Genomic DNA, 21143 nt, shown 5'->3' on the forward strand with positions numbered 1-21143 from the left:
AATCCATCCAAAGCAGCAGAAGCGGGTAGAGACAGTACGGAGTCCTTATGTAAACTCATATATGTCCATTGTGCCTTTTTCGTGCTACACATAGACTGTACTGAAGAAAGCCAATAAATCTTCAAATCAGAAATTGTGCTCTCATATGGAACAGTTTACCCTGTGAGACGAACATCAAGGTGAACAAAAATGCAACTTTCTTTGCCAAGCATTGGTTGAGCTTGAGACAGGAGTCTGAGGCAATAGCACACAGTACGGATATTTATACAAGTGTCTGTACAAGTACAGATATTTGTACAAGTCTTAATGCTTACAGTTTAATTGGCCGCCTGTTGATGGAGAGCTCGGTCTCTTTTCAGAGGTGGTACTTTCTGAGGAGTTCTGACTGCCACATGTACTTCCTCTCAGGGAAGCGGTCCGGGATTTTGATCCTGCGGAAGTCCTGTATGCATTTCTCCAGCTCCTCCTCGATGGTCATCTTCTCCTTGGCGGGCTTCTTCTTGCCGCCGCTGGTGTCGCGGGAGCTGGCGGTCAGCGTGCGGAGCAGGTCGCTCTTCCTGCGCAGCTCCGACTGTTGAAGCGACTGCACGGGGCCCTTCTTCGGCGGCCGGTCCAGGGTCTGTATGTTGGCCTGCCGGCTGACGGGGCCGCAGATGACCGTCCCCTGCGGGGAGCTGGCCTCCGACTGGCTCTCCGAGCTCTCTGAGGTGGAGAGCTCGTTGAATGAGGTGCCGCTCTCGCCCTCGCGGTCGCCCTTGGGGTTCTTGCAGCAGCAGTCGCAGTGGGGGGACGACCAACGGGACGGCCCACCTGGAACACAGCACAGGCACACAGACACCGAAAATCAGACAAAGCCCTCAGTACACAGCAGTTCAGCTGCGATCATCATCGGGGAGATGAGTAACTAGCAATGCACATCAAAAATCTGACTGATCCAAAAAAGACATAAAACACGACCAAAACTCTGAATTTCAAAATGCATTAAATATTATTGGCCTTGAAGCCATAATCTAAAGATGTAGAATCCACAAAGGTCACAATTTTATGCCATATTCAGTTTGAAAATCACAGACATAAACATATCTTAACCAGGGGAGTGTATTTGTGCCCTCTGAATCAAGATGTGCAGTTCATGCTAATTTAAAAGTCATGCTAAATACATCACAAAAGGTTGGAAGCTTGCATATTCACTATTAATTGACCATTTGGAATTTAACCAGGCTCACATATTGATCAAAATGTCTAGCTCAACATAAACAATGGACAAACATACAAACAAGAGGTTCTCACAATGTTATTATCTATGGAGAATGCATATGAGGCAGGGCCTTATGCATAGTTCATACAGTCAGTCACCTAGGGTGCCATCTATCATGGACGACATGTGTATTTTTATTATTGCTATTTACATCTTAATTTGTCTTGGTAAGGCAGTTGTGTGATGCATTGAGACATTCTGCACAAGTGCCAGAAAGAAGATATTGTGCATTCATAACATAGTATGACAGGATTTGTTGACCCACATGAACATCGTTATATCATTTAATGAATGTATTCTGCAAGGACAAAGGTATAATGCATTTTTGTTCAAGATTCAATGATTTCTAAAAGATGTTATGACATCATTGCTTGAAGAAAAGCAAATGAAATTGTAACTCCATATGCAGTAAACCTTGTGCATCCTGATCTGTAGTACTGTATAGCCTAACATTGATACAATTTAAGTAGGTCAGGCTTTCTGCTTTTACACACAGTACAATTCAAGACCTTGATCCCCAACAGTGATTGATTCTTAAAAGCACAGGAACAACAATAAAAACTGCTGTATTCTATTTCTAAGAATAGAATAAAAATTGACAGTTCAGTGGCTGTTCTTTTGAGGAATGTCCCATTCACTGTGCTAATTATTTTCACTTTGAACAGGCTAGCTAATAATAAGGTTACATCTTAATCATTGCCATGGTTAATTTTCAGGTTTGTAAAATGATCTTTTCTAAACTGTCTGCTTAGATTATCTTGTAGATTACCTTGTAATTTGTCATCTGCTAGCCACAACCTTTAAGCGTAAATAATATGATACATTTTGTGCCTCTGAACACTTGTTTCCAATTTGGAATGCAGTTGTTAAAATCACATTGCTATTTTCTTTTTTAAATTCTTTTCCCCTTTATGCAGCCATGTATTGGAATTGACAACGGTGCATTCAGATCATCTCACCGTGGCAGGAGAGCTGAAGTAAAACGAATGAAATCATAAAATGCAGTCACACATAGTCAACTGCAGCAAGTTATAGAATGCACCACATCCAAGCGGCCATTCATCGGAGGATAGTCGCTACTTGCAAAAAGGTTTCACACACCAACCTTTAAGATGTCATTTGAAGTACCTGAAGGTACTTAAGGATTAAAACATCAGGGAAAAGCAGAGATTTCTTTTGCACAGAAGCGTTTACCACATGATTTAGACTGGCATGGATAAATTGAAATTAACATTACACTCACACATGGTAAGGAGAGGTTTAAATGAATCACAAAGAAGCTTTGCCCATTCGTTTATTCGTTTTATTCCTTTACCCATCTTGGCTTCAGCAGAGAAGATGCATATTCATTTGTGGCTCAAATTGATCCATGGTAAGGTGCTACAATATAACTCATTACAGACATACAATTCTTGTAGTATCTCATGTAAAATTACACTATATATTACACTACAACACTATATATTACACTATAACACTATGTATTACACTATAAAACTGGATAGGCACTGCTGTCATCAGCCTGTTGTACTCTGAAATTCAATATGTAAAATGAGATCAAATAAAATTTTGTGTACTGTGCCATGAGAAAGCAGTGCCCGATTCTTTGTCTATATATATCATTTCACAGAGCTGGCCTGCCAATGTGGTCATCGTTATAATTCTGCTCCCCAGTTTTGACTGGCAATTTACTGTAGGGACACTTTCTTAAACATCTATAGTAGGCCATTTTTGTGAATGTTCAGAAGTAGTATGCAAATTATAGCTGGAAGGAATTACATCATGCTCTAAGTACTGAGCTTGCCAGATGCTCCTCTTACAGTTTTACATATGCATAAGTCAATATTTACTCATATTCCTTGAATTGTGACTTTTTATCTATGCCAAAAATAATGTGACCATACCGCTCTTAGCAATAAAACAACATCTAAATGACATCACTAAGGCTTGAGTCAAGCTTTTTCCCCTGAGCAAAACAGACATAAATCCTGTTTTCCCCTCTTATTTGAAACCACATGGTCTTGTCATGCATATTAAAAAGTAGGCCATATACAAATATTGTTTTGATTATGTTTACTTCCAAACAAAAGCATTGATGGTACATGTTTCTACATCTGTACCCAAGCACTGACATGTAAATCCAATCACCTGGTGCAAAAATGAAACATTTTCCATCTGAGAAAATTAATCATTACCTGTTTTACCAATATTTAAAAGTGAATTAAATAATGAATATACATATTCCAACATGCATCATTTGTTAGCAGCAGCACACTACGTAACATGCAGGTTCTGTTTCTGTGCTAGTACAAGAGCTAATTGCAATCACATTTAAAGTGAGCCAATTACTTATCGAAACAACTTTTAACATAGTTTTTTTCACTGATTTGCATGACAGTGATTTTGACAGACATTCAAGGCTGTGTTGAGAAGTAGCTATTTGTGTCCTGCCATGCTGCAGAGCTTGAACATAGGCACGCCTTCGTTGGAGTCACAGATCAAGCATCTATTTGCAGATTCTCTGAAATGTTTTCTTTCTTTTTTTGCTACAGGGAATGGATTGGTTTTGTTCATTGAAATCCTAGCAATGTTCTGATGTCCCTGAAAGTACCACAGTGCATTACAGACTCTTCATTGGTTTTCTGTAGAATAATATCTTGAGAGCTTTTAAATCAGAGACAATTGATACTAAAGTATATATTCCTTATAAGGAATATAATAACCAAACCTAATAACTTTCTGGCTGTGGAGACAATCTCTTCACTGTTTGGTCCTGTCTGCTAACGATATGAGCTAGGAGTATGCACAGGTGAATACAGCCTGGTTGGTAAAATGACAAAAGTTTGACCAAAAAAGTAAAGACGGTAAATTTTGTTGCTACCAAATCTTGACGTGGAGAAGAAAGAAATCACCACCCTGAGAAAGATGAATATTGTGTATCCAAAGCGATATTCTTCAGTCTGAATATTAGCCATGCACTTGTAACTACAGCAAATGTGAGTGCACTTTGTCTTGATGGAAAGAATATCATGTCCCGTAAACACTGATTGATAGTTGATCTAGCAACCCAACTCAATATTTCTAAAATTACTGAAATTCAGCATGACCTCCACAAAAATCTCCAACAAACAGAAAAAGTGTTCTTTAGATCAAAACAAAAAGGAGGGAGAAAATAAAATAAAATAAAGGGTTATTTGCTGTCCAAGGAAGTAACTTAAAAGAATTCAATACAGTAGAAACATGTTGCATATGGATTCAGATCTCCATCAGTTCAAATATTATGACTTGACTAAAAAATGATTGCCTATGACCAAAAATAGCCTCTTAAAACAACCTCACTCCAAAACGAAGAAGTATACTGGCAAGCTTTCCCATCCTTAAATCACATTCAGTGGATTTTTATTTCAGTAGGCCAGAAGTAATATCTGAAGATATATCTTTCTCCAGCTCTATGCAGCTAATGATCAGAGTTGTTTCATTTTCATGATGGATCTTCACTTTTATATACAGCTGCATTTCTTAAACAAAGAAAACAAAGACTTCCCAAGATTATTTTAGTTTCGAGTGCTCTCAGATGAGAAGTTTCTGTCCGACGCCTCTTACTCCACATATATTGAATTGATATTCATATGTAATAGTCACATTATCCAAATTGTTCTCCACTGAATAGAATATTGCTTGAAAAGCCAATGTTGTGTGCATACAGTAGTAGACACGCCCATAAGTGATTTGGATGACTTGCATATAAAAACATCCAATGCCAGCCCGTCCATATAGGCGAACTAGGAAATTGCATATGGCGGCACTTTGGCAAGGGCGGCAAAATGTGGGCCAACCAGGGGCCAACTATTCAAAAAATATATGAATTGCTGTGGAATGTGTCAATCACGCTGCACCTGCAGCCGCCTCCCGCCCCCAGCTCTCACGAGCAATGTCTGAGGATAAGGAAAGCAGCATGTCTAAATGACCGAAATTATCTGGCTGCGAATATAAAAGAGGAGACTACTGAAGGAGCAAGCATTCCAAAAACAGAGGGATTTGTTGTTAAAATGTTTTGATCCCGGGAGTGTTAGCAAGGATGACGCACCTTCAAGTCCACCACCGAACCAAGAGACCGCTACCACAACTACTTCCGTTGCTCCACCACCATGTGCTCCAGAAGAGGCAGCAGGTGCTAGCTTTAGCAGCGTTACCAGAGCAGACACTGAGCCGCCTTCAAATAGCTGTGCTGTCATGACACTGCTGTAAAGAATTTGGAACCAGGTTATTGGAGTTATTATACAGACCTGTTTGGTGCGTTGTTTGTATATGGATCCACGAAATGCCCGTATATTGCGTCATGCATACTTTAATATTGTTGACACTTTGAGCACACTAGCGTTGCACTAGACTATTTGCGTTACATGTATGGCTTATTGGTGTTTGTGTGTTGTTTCTGGTTTTGATTTATGTGTATGGCATATTGGCCTTTGTGTGTTGTTGCTGGTATGGTACGTTGCAAATAGAGGTGCGGCATAATTGTTTTTCACCTAGAGCGACAGAAGTGCATGCGCCGGTCCTGGAAACGCCCGGTCTATAGGAGTGAGGGTGCCAGAACAAAAATAGCTGACTTGAAAAGTTACAAAGATGGTTTCTTGGTCCTTTCTTGGCCCTTTTTTCTCCAATTACTGAGAATCAGCTGAAGTGACTTACTGCAGCAGTGAATGTCTCAGTCAGTGATGCGTGGTCTTGGGCAGCTCTTAGTTGCAAGTTGCGATAGTGGAGCTGACTGTATTGGCCATTATTTTTCCAAAGTGCTGTTGTGAATTCATAATAGTTCAGAAAAGTGGTCTCTTTCATGTCCAGTATTCCACTGTTGTATATTTCCTTTTGGACAGTGGTCGGGTTTCAAATTCTTCAGACATTTAAGACAACCTTGTTGTGAGGAATGCATATATATTTTAGTAAAAATATATAGAAAAAATTAGTAAGTAAAATAAGTAAAAAATAAGTAGAAAATTTTGTGGTATTATCCATTCCAAATGCTTGACATCAGTCCTTCTTTTCAAATGACTTTCAACCCTACTTTGGTATCAGCAATCGTATATTAAACTCATCTCACTGCAACCACCCCTACACTCACATAGGAGCACTTAAGTTAGGTGAGTGCAATCCTCTGATACACTGGCACACAGCCAATTGTTATTTTTCACACTACAAGTCACACAGTACACTACAGTGGAGTGGTTGCTCATTGAAATATATGTGCTACTCTAATGTTGTCATCTGAGCAACTCGCAGGCATCTGACAAATACGAGTGTGCAGCAATCCAAGGAAATCCTGCCCAAACTACCCACCCCCTATCCCTGATGGAACAAAGCCAACTTTTTCTGCCACTGTGGCCTTCTGGTCCTTATTGGCTGATGGCAAGACTGGGATCGAACCTGGACCATAGGACTATGCCTGTACTCAAAGTGAGTGCCTGACCAACTGAGCCACTCGGGACTATGATTAAACATTTTTAAGAAATTAATAAAAGAAAAAGTCTGCTTCAGTTCTTTCACAATGTCAATGCCAGTTAAAAGTCTTGTTAGTTCTTGTGTTGACAACAATACTGATGGGTATAAATTACTGTGTGAGAGATAATTCTCCATGGCTCTCACTACTGCAGTAGATTCTCTGTAATCTCTCTCTCTAACAAAGCAACAAAGAGGCAGAGGGTGTATTCTAGAGCTGTATTAAAATCATTGTTATAATTCATTTTATGAATACACTCCACACAAGAATTATGTCAATTATATGCCGTTTCACACAAAGCCAACCTCCACTCAACAGCATTCATAAAATCCCCCCAATCAACCACCTTAGTTAACCTTTATCCTGTGATAAATCTTTATCCTGTGATAAAGATTGTAGTTTTTTTGTTTCATTTTAGTTTTTTTTTTTGTCTGAGTAACAGTACGGGAACACTTAGCACAACCCTGGGTGGTGAGGAGAATCACCCACGGCATTTCCCTTCTCCATATAGCCTCCAGATTGCATATTTTTACATCCATATCTGTAATTGTGAGTAATTAGAGTTATTACGCCCTAATGTTGCATAATGATGTTTTATTCCCTCTAATTATGCTAAATGAAGTCATCACCCCCACATTAGTGTTACAGTTCCAACCGCGTGTCAGTCACAGGCCTGTACCCTTCACTCTGAGCGATGCAGCACACAGTTAATAATTTCTACACCTCCATGCTCATTGAACAATGGTGACAAGCGAGTTCCTTTGCCTGCCAGTGCAGGTTTTTTCAAGGGCAGATATAGTTTTTGAAGTAGTTCAACAGAAACTTAATGCACTTATTCCGTATTATGTTGTACTATATTATATATGTCCGTGCAATAATAATGTAATGTCTATATTACATATGTTGCACATAGTATATTATATTAATAAGTCATGCTAACAAAGAGATGTGTTGTGTGTTCCTATGCCCTATTTAATATAAAATACGCCCACAATTAAATCTGCGTTAAATTAAACAGTAAATCATAATATGTTAGGTAAGGTCCTTTGAATGGTGAGATCCCTCACATGGTGTTTTGATAATTTGACTGAGTAGCCAATTTTCCTGTCTAAACAAGATTATCAGGGTACAGCTAAGTGCTGGTGATAAATATGAGGTGTGAAATAGTCTGATGAAGAATATGGACTTGAATAGAACACATTTTCCCCTTTTCTCCAAAATATAGGACAGAACAATGACAGGATTCAGTGGAGCAAGCAGTGGAGAGAACCGGAGATATATTACTTTATAATACCAATATTAAGATGATGAATAATAGTATAAGATTTTATTTCTTTTTAAACAGAGTATGCTTGGTAGATATTGGTAATTTCAGAATTAAATCTGCACAGCATGTACCTGCAAGAGATGCGGGATAATTGGCTTGCTGTAGGCACACATGGTTTGTGTTGAAGCTGATGAGGAGAAGTCTTCAATATGAATCACATGAGTCTGGATTAACTAAAGGTCATCTGATACTAAAGAATTAGAGTTAGCTCAACACATACATGCATTTGGCATATAGAGGGAAATTATTTTCTCCTGTCAATTCAATGAACAGTCAATCAGCGAAGGCTAACAGACAACGCAGCTCCAGCACTCTCTCAAGAATCAACAGAAGGAGTCAGGTCTCATCTCTCTCAGTCACATGCCTTCACTTTATGTGCTTAATACGCACTAATGTATAGTCTATGCAATAAAGGTGAAACCCCAGGGAAAGGCTTATATTGTCTGGCTTTGCAAATTCCTTGCATTCATTGAACATCTGTGGACGTTCTTAAAGCTAACAGCCCAGAATTCATTGGATATATTTAAGACAAGTCCCCTCCCATGCATGTTTGATTGAATTAGATGAATTGATTTGATTTTGCAGTATACTATTACAAGTAGTCAATGCTTGAATGTTATAGTTTCCTATGAAAATGAGGATAAATAAATAAATAAAACCTGTATCTGCATTTGCAGCAGGATGGGGATTATTGCAGCACATAGCCTTTTCCACATACATATGCAGTTTTCATACTGAGAGCTGTGAATAAAAAATTATTTCAATGTAATGATTTCTGTTTCTGTGCAAAACAATTCAGCAGGGCAGGGAGCAAGGTCTGGTGGCAGACTGAATGCTCAATTAAAAGTCAGGAAGGTGTATCATTACTTATGCCATCTGGAAAGCATCTCCTTCAGAAAGAAAAGACATCGAAGTTGGCAGCGTAATAATAACACTTGAAATGAGAGAGGCCAAAACCTCCAAAGATAGTGAGTTTAGAGACATGTCTTTGAAATTCTGACAGATTTATAATCTAACGCGAAGGGTACAATAATTGCATATAATTGTTATAAATGATGTGCAGTACAAAAGTGAGTGGTGTTAGTATATTATTACAGTTTTTACACAAGCACATGGTTTTCCAGAATTCTATGATTCATTTCAACAAGTCTATGTCTACCACTCTGCCATATTTCTCAAAATGATATTATTTTTCTCAATCTAGCAAGCCAGGGGTTCATAAATGAATATCATATACAACACCTATTTGTTGCGATGATGATAAGAAACAGACCACATCCCTTTGAAGCAATACAAAATTTGGCTTTGCTGTTTATGCATTCTGCCTTTTTATTTGCAAAGATTTAAAAAGCAGCTAGCCACATTTTCAACTTTATTTTTGAGTACACATAGATCTCCATTGAGAAACAGGAGTAAATAGCCTGATGCATTCAGCCAGTTACCTCAGATTACCTTAAATCAATATGCACCAGAATAAAAAATTTGCAAATGCTGCTGAGAATCTATTGAGAATTGGCCTGGCAAATGTCCACACTTTACATGTTGTATGCATGTTAATATTCAAAATCATAACAAATCATCATTACATGTGCATCAGTGTGTTTCTACTCGTGACACAGAGTGTGGAAACATTCAGGAGCTAATTATCAGGCTTTTGTGATCTAATGAGAGCGGCTGACACGCCAGATGTCTTCTGGTACTCCAGGGGTGCAAACTCTTTGCAGCTGAATGGACAGAGCTATTTTGCTGGAGAATTCTTCAGGTCAAAGTAAACAGCTTCACCAAGCACCTGGAGGAAATGGGTGTGCCGTGTAGCACACAATAATGCAGCATGTAGCTTGAAAAGGAGGGAAAAAGGACAAAAAACTCTTTTCACTCCAAAACAAACACTGAAAAGCATGCCCTGTAAGTCACCTTTGGGACACATTTGAACCCTGACACCACAAACTATTAAAGAATATCTTGATTTCTGTGGCTGGATGTTTCTAAACATCCTCATGGCTGTAAATTATGTACAAGACCCATGTGTCATTCCATGCCCTGGGGTGTTTATATAATATTATTGTTGTCCCTATCAATGCATTTATTTGTATTTTCAATGCAACGTATTGGAATGACAAAATAATCAACCTTAAAAGGAATCGAAATAAGATCCAGTCACTTTCTAATGTATGGAACTACATTTTCTTATGTGTAAAAATATCAGTCCCATTCATTTGCTTAGCTGATGGCATTATCAAGGGAGACTGGAAATTATATTTGACATTCAAACCAAATTGTCAGGATATTCCATGGAGAAAGAATGGAGTCATACAGGGTGACTCTGAGTCATTACATGCTCCTCACCAAGGCTAGGTCTCCCATGAGGAAGTCATTGTCACTGTAAGATGTTCAGAAAGAGATGCTCCATTGTTTTCTGTCTGTGATTGATTGTGATCTAGCTCCTCTGCCTGATGCCTTCTGGGAGTGCTGATCCCCAGGGGGACGTCCCTCCACGACCATCCATATCGCGGTTGACAAAGAGTCCTCTTCATTATCAGACAAACACTGGCTAGGGATCCTGACTGCAACCAATAGCCACCATCAAAGCCCCGGCCCCCGGCCTCCTGTAATCTATTCTTATCAGTGTGAGCACATACATCTGTTTCTATATCTTCCTATCCATCTCTCCTCTTTCTCTATTGGTCGATATATCGGCAGGTCAATACAGTGATAGGAACAATTGCTCCCTGAATGATTTCTGTCACAAAATGAGACAACACATTGTGGGTGTTTGGGAAGAGACATTTCCTTTTGAATCGATGAAAGAAAATCACTTTTGTATCATTGCCTGAGTCAGTGCAGCTTGATATATCTTGGCTGCTTTAGTTTAAATAATGGGGTTGCTGATAGGGACGTAAATGATGATAAAGTGTGTATAGCTAAGCTCAGATTGAGTTTCTGGTAAAAAGCCTCAGGGATTCTAACCACACACATGATGATCCAGTCCGGTGCTTCCATAGTAACATTCTGAGCAAAGCACTTAATTCATGTGGTAACACACTGCCAACACTGGTTCTGTTAAAATTTAAAAACTACAGTGGTTTATGTTGCTACAGCTTGTTCCTAAATTTGTCACCGACACCATTTGCTTTGAAAAGAATGTGAACATCAGGTGAACTGCTTGCAAGTAACACACTTACCACCTGAATATATTCACAATATTCCTTCTTTGCAAAGCACTCTGTGGGCATTTTCCCACAAAGGGATCAGCAGGCAGGCCTCAACTGAAGAGACACATCATGTTGTTTCGTCGCGACTAACGTGGCGTGAAGCCATCTCACCAAATAGTTGATACTCTCAGCGATCTGCCGATGTCACCCTCTGCAAGCTCTCAGAGCATCTCCCCCCCCCGGGGGGGTCACTGGATGGAAACAGGGCCTCTGTCTCCAGGATGTTCTTTCATCAGCAGACCCCTGGGGACGCCTCCACCCAGGCACCAGGGTTACCTCACAGGCGGTGTTTTTATGTAAGCGGCTTTGCACAGTCTTTTCAAGACCAGAGATAATTGTGCGTATCTGTGCGTGGGGACAGAAGAGCGGTGTGTTGGTGTGTTTGTGGGTGGGGTAGTGAGGGGGTGTGTATTTTTGGTCAGAGTATAGCAGTGGATATGGGGAAGCAGTATTGTGGTGTATTTGTGTCTTAGGAGTTAGGGGCAGTATGATGGAGTAGGTATGTATGTGTTTGTGTGTATGCATATATATATGGGGGGGGGGGGGGGGGGGGGGGGATGTTGATGTATGTGTGTGCCCGCTACTGCAGATCAGTGGATCAAAAGATCAGAAACAGTACTTTACCCCATCTGTGGATTTACAATGCCAGCAACCTGCCCCTTTCTCTATACCCCTGCTATATAATACAGAATCTCTCTCCACTCCATTTTCACACTGAATACTACATGAGTACTGGTATGTAGTAGGCCAAACACTGTTCACTACTATAAAGAGTTTAATCTGATGTTGTATATGTATTCGCAGTATGTGTTATCATGAAATTTGACGAAAGCTGTAAACTCTGTCTTCAAATAGATTGTGAAACAGCTGATGTGATGGAGAGACTTGCAAACAAGGCATCTGCCAAGGAAATTAAAAATGCAGTGTGTGTGTATGTGTGCGCGCGCATGTGCGTGTGTGTGTGTGTGTGTGTGTGTGTGTAATGTGGGTATGGGTGTATGTGTGTGTTTGTGTGCGTGTGTGTATGTGCTTGTTCCCTCTTTACCAGATTTGTTTCATTTTCAGTCAGCATTCATTCTGCAGCTTCTGTTGTATTAAATTACACGTGTTAGTGTAATTAACTGTAACTAGAGTATTCAATTTCCTGATACACAATCAGCATTTTACACTCATTTTGTCTCATCCGGCGAAAAACCTACCCAGGCCAAGTCAACAGTTCATACAACCACCAAAACCTTTTGGCCCCTCGTTAACCCTGGGTCATTAAAGCTGAGGTGAAACTGGAGAAACTGGCTCTTTCTCAAGGAAGCAGCCATCACCTTGCAGGTGTGCAGTTAGAATACAAAGGGAGGTAGCACACTATATTACAAAAATATATGGATTATGATCAAGCCTTCTATGATTCACGAGGATGCCTCCATAGCCCTAGTTTTTTTCTCTTTTTTTTCTTTTTCATTTCATTTGTCCATTTTAATAACAGGATTCTGCAAAAGGTTATCCTTCAAAGTTTGTCAATACTGTGCGCATGTACATTGTCTTAAAGCTGGGCAGAAGTGTGGCATAGAGTGTAATGAGGTTGGCTTGTGAATATTCAATGGTATTTTCATTTATTTACAGGCTTTAGGCATATTTATATATCCATGTACATAGATGGATTTTCATTGAGCCGACTCAGATTAGGTAAACGACTTATTGCACATGGATACAATAACCATGTATCACCTGGGATTCAAAGGTGCAGTCTTCTAGTTGCAAACACAGTTCTCTGACAACCACTCCACACACAAACGTCAACACGCAAACTAACTTTTAAGTACAGCTCACTGAAGTATAAGTGATCCGGTGGTTGCTAGGAACTGTGGGTAATATCATTTAGTCAGTGTCAACATTCAGTGACATTATCTAACTGATTTACAGCGCAGTCCAGCTCGGTGTCTACTTGGGGTCTCCATGAAAGTAAGACAGCACTTCTGTAGTGCTCCAATGAAGTACCTGAGCGTCATAAATGCGAGCAACCTTTGAATTGTGCTGATGTGACAGATGGATAGGGCCCACTGGAGACAGGCAAGGCTTTGAAAGACTTCTCAGCCACCCGGACACCGCAATGGCCATGTCACCATTCAAAGAGCTATGATAAAAACAAGCTGTACCGAGGTTTGCATGAGGAAGGGATCATTAATTTTAATATCAGCTCATTTCATGTGCAACCAGCTGGGATACAGTCATGTCATCACCCACCAACCAGGCACTACATCCTAGAGGTCACTGATTGACAACCATAAGCATATAATAACCAACTACAAATAATGAGGAAATGCTCTCCTCATCACCAAGTTGCTGGTAGTGCATTAAGTTTATAATTCAGTCATACTTCAGAAGACTGCCGTAGTCACCTGGCCAAGCTTTCCCTTTAGAGATCCAGACCTCTAGCCAGGCCTTCTGTCTTCCTCATTCCCCAGATTCCCGCCAGAGCTGCTTGCAAAGTGACAGGAGCTGGCACAGGCTCTGGCACTTCGACTTCTTTATCTGTCTCACCGTAGGCAGAAGGCCTGACGCTGCACTTACCCCATTATAAACCCATTATAAAGTTCAAGCTGCAATAAAGAATGTAGCAGGAGCTGAGCTTGAGAAACAAATACAATTGCAATAATGCAATTGCAACAGATTGCAACAGTGTTCCATGCATTCTCTCTCTCTCTCTCTCTCTCTCTATATATATATATATATATATATATATATATATATATATATATATATATATATATATATATATATAATGCATGGAAAATTGCTGGAGACAAACAGAGAGGAGACAAACACACACATACACATTATCCCACATGACTGGCTATATGAAAAGGTGAACAAAGAATTTGCCCCAGAAGTGAAAGCCTCACAGAGGACTCTGTCTTTAATGCAATGGGTGCTAACGACATGTTCAGGACATCTTTACCCTCCCCTACAATGAGAACTGCAATGAATGAAAGAAGGCAATGAATGGACTGGAAGTAAGTAATCAAATAAAGTGAGGCCATTTCAATTTAAAAATCAGAAAAGAGACGGATGACTGGATGGTCTTCCATTTTTTTCCAATTAAATATAACAGAAGCAATGGCTTTAAAAAAAAAGGCAAATTACAGATAACTCTGCCTATCCACTTCACAAAATGAACCAAACTCCCTCTGTGCTTTTTGGGTTTCAAGACAGCCTGACACTCATTTGGGGCGGGGGGGGGTGAAAGTGGCTGGCAGAGTTCAGTACGGCTGTTTGCTGTCCCATCGAGGGGGCCCCTCCATTACGGAAGCACATGAGGCATGGATTTTGCATCTGGTCACGCCAACCCTGAGACGGGGAGGGTGTCAGACCACTTACCGTAGCTGTGAGCTGGCACCAGAGTGCTGCTTTAACGCCCTCCTGCACAAAAACCAGAGCCACAAAAGTGTGGATTGATATGATAATGCGGTTGAAAATAGCCCGCGTGTGGAGTGCTAGGCCGCCGTCCCGTCCCCAGCCGTCTCACCAGCGGGCCTCGGACTCAGAATGAGCTTGAAAGCAGTCTGCAAATCAATAGAATCGTTCCCAAGGGGCTCATTACAGTATGAACAATGCAAGCTGCAGGGAGGAAGTGACTTTGAGGATCCAGGATGCACGCAGAGCCGATGCTGGCACGAACCTCCAAAATACAAGAACTCTGTGCTAAACCACCTCATAATTAAGCCAAGTTGTTTATCACGTGGCAGTTGTTGTTCCTTGCAGAGAGGGCCATCTTTGAAAAATTTAAGCAGACCACCACAGAAGTGCAGCCATAACAATTAGAGTCAAGGGATGCAATTTGAGTAGAAATGACCACAGAATTTTTTTAGCACAGACTGATTGCTAGAATAAAGGAGAGAGGAAGCCTGTCATGGCAAGGCTGGTAATGGACGTGTGGTGTGAACTGAGGAGCTGTGTCTGACACCCAGGTATGCAGTACGGTCATTACGTGAGGTTCTTATGCTGAAATATAAGCCATAGTTCTCCAGTGCTGACATGGACTCAACTACATTGCGACTCGCATATATGTTCCCTTACTGTTCCTGACGGCCATGAACCACTGAGCTCCGACACGCCCACAGCATCCAATCGACCCCGCTTTGCTTTAAATAAACATTGATGCAGTAACACTGCACTCTCCACCAAATCAATTTACAAGCTTTTTGGATGTGCATGTGCATGGCTGACCCTTAAATAACTAAATCACCTGCTTTAAACTGTTAGATGAAAGAGGCTTTCCATCCCATTTCCCAGACAGGAAAAGCACATTCTTGACAAGGAAATGCTGTCAGTGAATTTGTCAGGCATCCCCTCCCTGCACCTCCACAAGGCTACCCTCTCAGTCCAGACAAAATTCCCCACCTTACACCTCTTCTGACAGGCTTAGCATGCTAAACTCAAATATGCCAAATGCCAAACTCAAATTCTGCTTCACTGGACTGTTAGGTAATCTAACTACAAAGCCTTTCTGTAATAAACATGACACTGCAAACCAGATTAATTAAATTAAATCTGCTGTGGGACCCCCTCCTCCACATGTTTAACCAGAGTTGTTGCAACAATAACCTCTCAGACTAGGAGGACATGAAAAAATGTTCGTGTATTACATATGCTAACATCTGTAATGAATTTATCCTCTTGCTCATGGTCAACTTAAAAGCTCTCGTTGATACCGCTGATAAACAGTGATGAAGTATAACTTGAAAATAACACAAAGAATTGATGTGCCTCAGACCAGATGTTGAGAATGTCAGACACAGTGCCTGGATCTTGCTAACAAATGAGGCGAGGCTGACAGCTGGCTGCTTTTTCTGTCTCTTCACCGTGTAACTGCCATGCTGTGGAAGATAAGTAGCTCTATCATTAGAATAAATGAGTGCATTCTCAGGGTATTAGCTATCTTAATAACTTGCTAATCTACGCTATAATCATTCTTGTTGGCTTCACCCACCTAAATTGCACAAAATATCCGTTACAGCCCATTTAACCAAAATGCAAAACAGCTAACTTAATAAATCTGCACTTGCATCTGCCTCTGACTTGCCTGACATTATATTGAGAGCACTGCTATCCTGTTAGCCAAGTAGCTGAAGTGGTGACTGATAATTGGTTACAATGTTACAAAACTAAGAACCAATGAATGACTTAGAAGAAAGCTAGCTATACATATTGTTATTGTGTCTACATATTTTGAAGTAAGGAAATACCTAACTGGAGGTCAGCTGCCTATCAAGATAACAATGGCCACAGCTATTTGTAGTACCAGGAGTATTGCAGATACATATCTGTTTTTTAAGCAAAGTTTGAATGTCACCTACAAAATACAATTCTTCCATTGAAAGCACACCAAAAACAGGTTCTATCATCTGCAGCATTTCAACACATATGCAGTAATCCAACCAAGTAAACTCTGCTGGGGCTATACTGTTAAAATTACACCCTGAAAATGCAGCAGCCACCTAAGGTTGTGCCGCTTCTGAACGGTTTGTCTGGGTTTCTGTGTCTGGCTGGCACTGGGCACTTTCACGCCTCTGCGTGGTGCAAGTGGTCCTGCTGCGATTACTTCCACCCCACTGACCCATGTGTGTACTCAGAGCAAGGGTGTCCTGAGGACACTGCAATGGCCCAGAGCATCAAAAAGCTCTCATCCATGCAGCAAGTCCTTTTAGTGCAGTTTCGTGCAAAACTGAAAAGCTTCTAAGGACCCCTGCATCTCTGCCACTAAAGTGCACTTCATTCAGTTAATTTATGCAAAGTTGAGTAAACAATTTAATGTGAATCTGCAAATGAAATTAAAGCATTTGTGCATCACTAGTTATAGTGCTCTTTTATGGGCCTCTGTCTGCAGATAAACATCAAGGCTCATCAAAGTACACTTTTTTAACAGATGGTGCTGCAATAGAAACATAGTGCTGAAATCAGGAGACAAATTATTCTGAGAAGACACTGCTCACTTCTGCTATGCTTAGAGACAGTGGAATTTTCAGTTGATTAATTCAGATTAAAAGTAGGAACTATAAGGATTTTCAGATTATTCTGACATGGCCCTACCTCTCCTAGCAGCTATTTTCATGGGAGAAGAGAACATAACTGAAGGAAGTCATCCATAACATTTTACATACTGAAGCTATTTGATGCAAACCTAGTGAGCAGCCAAAGACAAAACTGAATTCTGTTACTGGATGTGATTTCCTTTCTTTTGTGTCTTGTATTCAGTACTAACTTCTGAAAGGATTATCTTCTATGCAGAGATTCAATGAAGAGCAACCGTATAGCGTGTCTGTGTGTGCGTGTGTGTGTGTGTGTGTGTGTGTGTGTGTGTTTGCTTGCATGTGTGCCTGATTAGTATTAGTATTAGTATTTACTTTAGAAGAGTGCAGACTCCAATTTTTAATGGATCAGTTGCCTGAGAAACTGCTGGCATTGTTTGGCAGTGAAGAAAAGAGGTGGTTTACCTTTTAAAGTGTGGTAGGTGGAAATGGCAGGGAATCATTTTTATTCAGCTCAAGTCAAAATCCTTGAAAACTTGTTTCAGCTGTGCCTGATATTGAGCTGTTTTCTAAATTGCCTTACTTGCCCATAAAAAGGTGCTTTTTGATGATGTCCACACTTTTTACTCAGTTATGTGCAGTCAGACTTAAAGCATGTATATCTGAATGAAAGAGATGCACCTTGGGAAGGCTTCAATTGAAAAGCTGATGTTTCCTCAGTATCCCAAAGTTATATATATTCCCAAAGTTATGTAGGTTCATCTCAAAGCTTTTCAAATGTATATTACCTATAATTAATCATCAACAAACGACATTGTATCTATTGAAAGAAAGGGGGTAATTATATTTGGATTTGAAAGCTTGCAAAAATAGTCCCTCTACTCTTCTACCATTATTGTAAACAAATATATCCACTGCTAATACAAGACACTTTCAACAGCAGGGAAGGTATAACAACATTGCATACAGACAGAATGAAAAGAAAATGGTAGAATAACCAATTAGATTATCTTTCTATTTGATTAAGCACTCCTTAAAGTTTAAACACTCCTTTTTTCCCCAGATCACAATCTATCAGATACATTTCATTGTGCTCATGTCAAAAGCCCATACAATAGATCTGCTTACTACTTTTTAAGCGTATTGAAGCTGATAAGAGGTGCAGCTGAGAGAATTAAACACTGAATACACAGTACAGACTCAGTCATGATAATAGCTGTCATGCTTTTTTTAAAGATTATAGTGGGAAAGGGGTATTCACATTAAAATCATATATTGGCTAAATTATATTGGCATTGTTGTATGTCATACATGTACAAGTGACAAAAATTGTCCTTCCAAACACCTATGACCTGTGATTAATTTTAAGCAAGACAAATCAAATTCCAGAATGGCAGTGAGTTTGAATTTCACAAGTTGACCTTACACTGAGGACTGCTGACAGCCAACGAAAAATGACCACTGTTATTTTCCAGCAGTTTTTTTTTTTCAGATGCACTCTTTCCTGTAGCACTGGAACAACAAAAAGCAACAAGACACTGTCAAAGAAGTGTCCATGAATTATGTTCTTCTCAAAACCTCAGAGCAAGCTAACTAGAAACTAGCAATCTGGGTAATACCTGTAAAAAGCAGTCACAGCTGAATCCTGAGACCATTGACCATGCTATCATCCAAGCCCACATGCTGACCCCCCAGTGTACATGCCAATGCCATCTGGCCAAAAAATATGAAAAACACATCAGGTGCACATAAAGAAATTTGAATTACCTCGGAACGATCATTACCCAGGGTTTCTGCAGTTGTTCGAAAAGTGCATAGATAATTCTAATCGTGTAATGCATAAGAAACTCCTGAAAAACAAAAATAGGAATGTCTCTAATCACTACTTTGATAATGTCACCTTTTTCATTGCTAAAATGGGAACAGTAAAAGCAGTAACCGTGGTCATTAAAGTGCAAGCAGGTCATTTTTCACGGAATTGATGATGAGTGCGGATAGGGCTGTTACAAAGGGCGCAACATGGAAATGTAGAATTGTAAAACAGCCTATTAATTTGTGCTCTAATTTATTCACTGTCCCTTCATCCAGGAAATGGCAGTGCCTGAGGGTAGAAGCGTAGAAGAGTACAGAGCAGTGGAAAGGGCTAACCCCGATTTCTGAGCACTCAGTTGCAGAGCCTGGCAAATGTGCAATGCAGAGGTTAAAGTTTAGGTAAACAAAATTATGATTAATAACTTTGACCACTATGACATGACCCAATGAAATTGGAAACTTTTAACAGATATCAAAACATAGTATAAAACACAGGCTTGTGGTGATGCGTGTTGTTTATTCAGAAGCGCTGTCAAACCTACGCTTCAATGAAAAAAAACACTATAGTCTTTCAACTGGTCAGACTATAGTTGAGGGTAGTCTGTTGATATGTCTATGTTAAATAAAATTGAATACATATCAATTTCCGCACAATGCAAATGTATCTCTTTGAGAATGTGTGAGTTGCTGTTTGATGTGGTTATAGGGGTTATAATCTTCACCTCAGTGTCGGTTGAAGGCAATGTGGTTGAGGTTGTTGACCCCTCCATCATAAAAAAGAAAAAAGGTGGAGATGCGGTGAAGGGATGCTACGAACAGCTGACACGATTTGCTCAACTGCATTTTTATACTAACAGATAGAATTGGTTTATCCAGTCTTGGTTAATTGCATAAGGATTGTCTGGGAATTAGAACCTCAATTCTGTTTAAAAGTGTTGCTGAAATTGAAAGAAAGTAGAACATCTTTAATCACATTTTTACAAAAAGCGCCACAGCACTTGGAAGTACCAGTCACAGTTAGCTAAATGCTGTAATTAAAAGTAATGAACTTTTTGGGTACCTTATTCTTCTTTGAAATATGCAGTTAGTTCTACTGATTTTGTGAGATTAAAATAAATATGTTTATCCTTGTAAAACTGTTTTACATTGTTACAATAAAATTGTAACTTTTTCAAAATTGCATTTATTGTGAAATGATTTTCCAAGTTACAACAATTTACAACTAAATTAGGCTTTCTGGTTGTTTCAGAGTTTCATGGGTTTCAACAGTTCATGATTTCAACAAGTGTGCTTCTCTTTTAACAAAACTTAAAAATCAAGAACCTTCACCTGGAGCCTTTCACAGTATCTGTAATGTCTGTCAAAAGTCTTTCTGCTCCATGTCCCTTCTGTGATAGACCAGCGCAGCACATAGACCTATAAGGTGTTTGTGACATAACTAGCTAGCCACATGGTTTTACATCTATTTAGAAGAATAAATCAATAAATAAATAAATGAGCAGAATACATGAGTCCATATTAACAAGGAGGTTGATCCAGATGCGTGGCCTGATGTCACTCTTGTGAAACTAGAACACTAATGTTTAACTCTTAATTAAATAAACCAAGTGTGAAATGGTTATTGACCTCATTTGCAGCATAAAGAAAATATGAACACACAATTCTGATTACTCAGCCTCTCGGTGAAGAATTTAACATGTTTGTCATCTAGTCATCTCGTTAACAAAATCTGTTCAGACTGAACACAAACAACGTGGAAAGAAAAACAATGCAAAATTATAATATCAATATTGGAGAAGTGTGGTGGACATTTTCCTTTGTTTGAATGTACAGCTGATATTAAATTGCACATTACTCAAAGCCTAGTGACAGGGGTGTAAGCTACACACACAGTCCCCTTAAGTCTTCAAGGTATGACACTGCCATACTTTCATGTCTTTATCTTTTATCTATCATCATTTACACCACACCTCAGGACATGGATCAATAGATCGCGACCCACAATGGCAGTGAT

General features: G+C 39.7%; 1 protein-coding gene across 1 annotated transcript in view; it reads right to left on the minus strand.

The window, feature by feature from the left end:
* Nucleotides 1-329: 329 nt before the first annotated feature.
* LOC118791387 (BTB/POZ domain-containing protein KCTD16-like) overlaps nucleotides 330-21143 on the minus strand; it is a 55754-nt gene continuing 34940 nt past the window's right edge. The window contains exon 2 of the mRNA XM_036548733.1: nucleotides 330-810. Within this exon, the coding sequence (XP_036404626.1) occupies nucleotides 356-810 (455 nt within the window). The 3' untranslated portion in view covers nucleotides 330-355. The remainder of the gene's footprint in view (nucleotides 811-21143) is intronic.

Source organism: Megalops cyprinoides, chromosome 16 (genome assembly GCF_013368585.1).
Source record: "Megalops cyprinoides isolate fMegCyp1 chromosome 16, fMegCyp1.pri, whole genome shotgun sequence".
In the NCBI taxonomy this organism is placed as follows: domain Eukaryota; kingdom Metazoa; phylum Chordata; class Actinopteri; order Elopiformes; family Megalopidae; genus Megalops; species Megalops cyprinoides.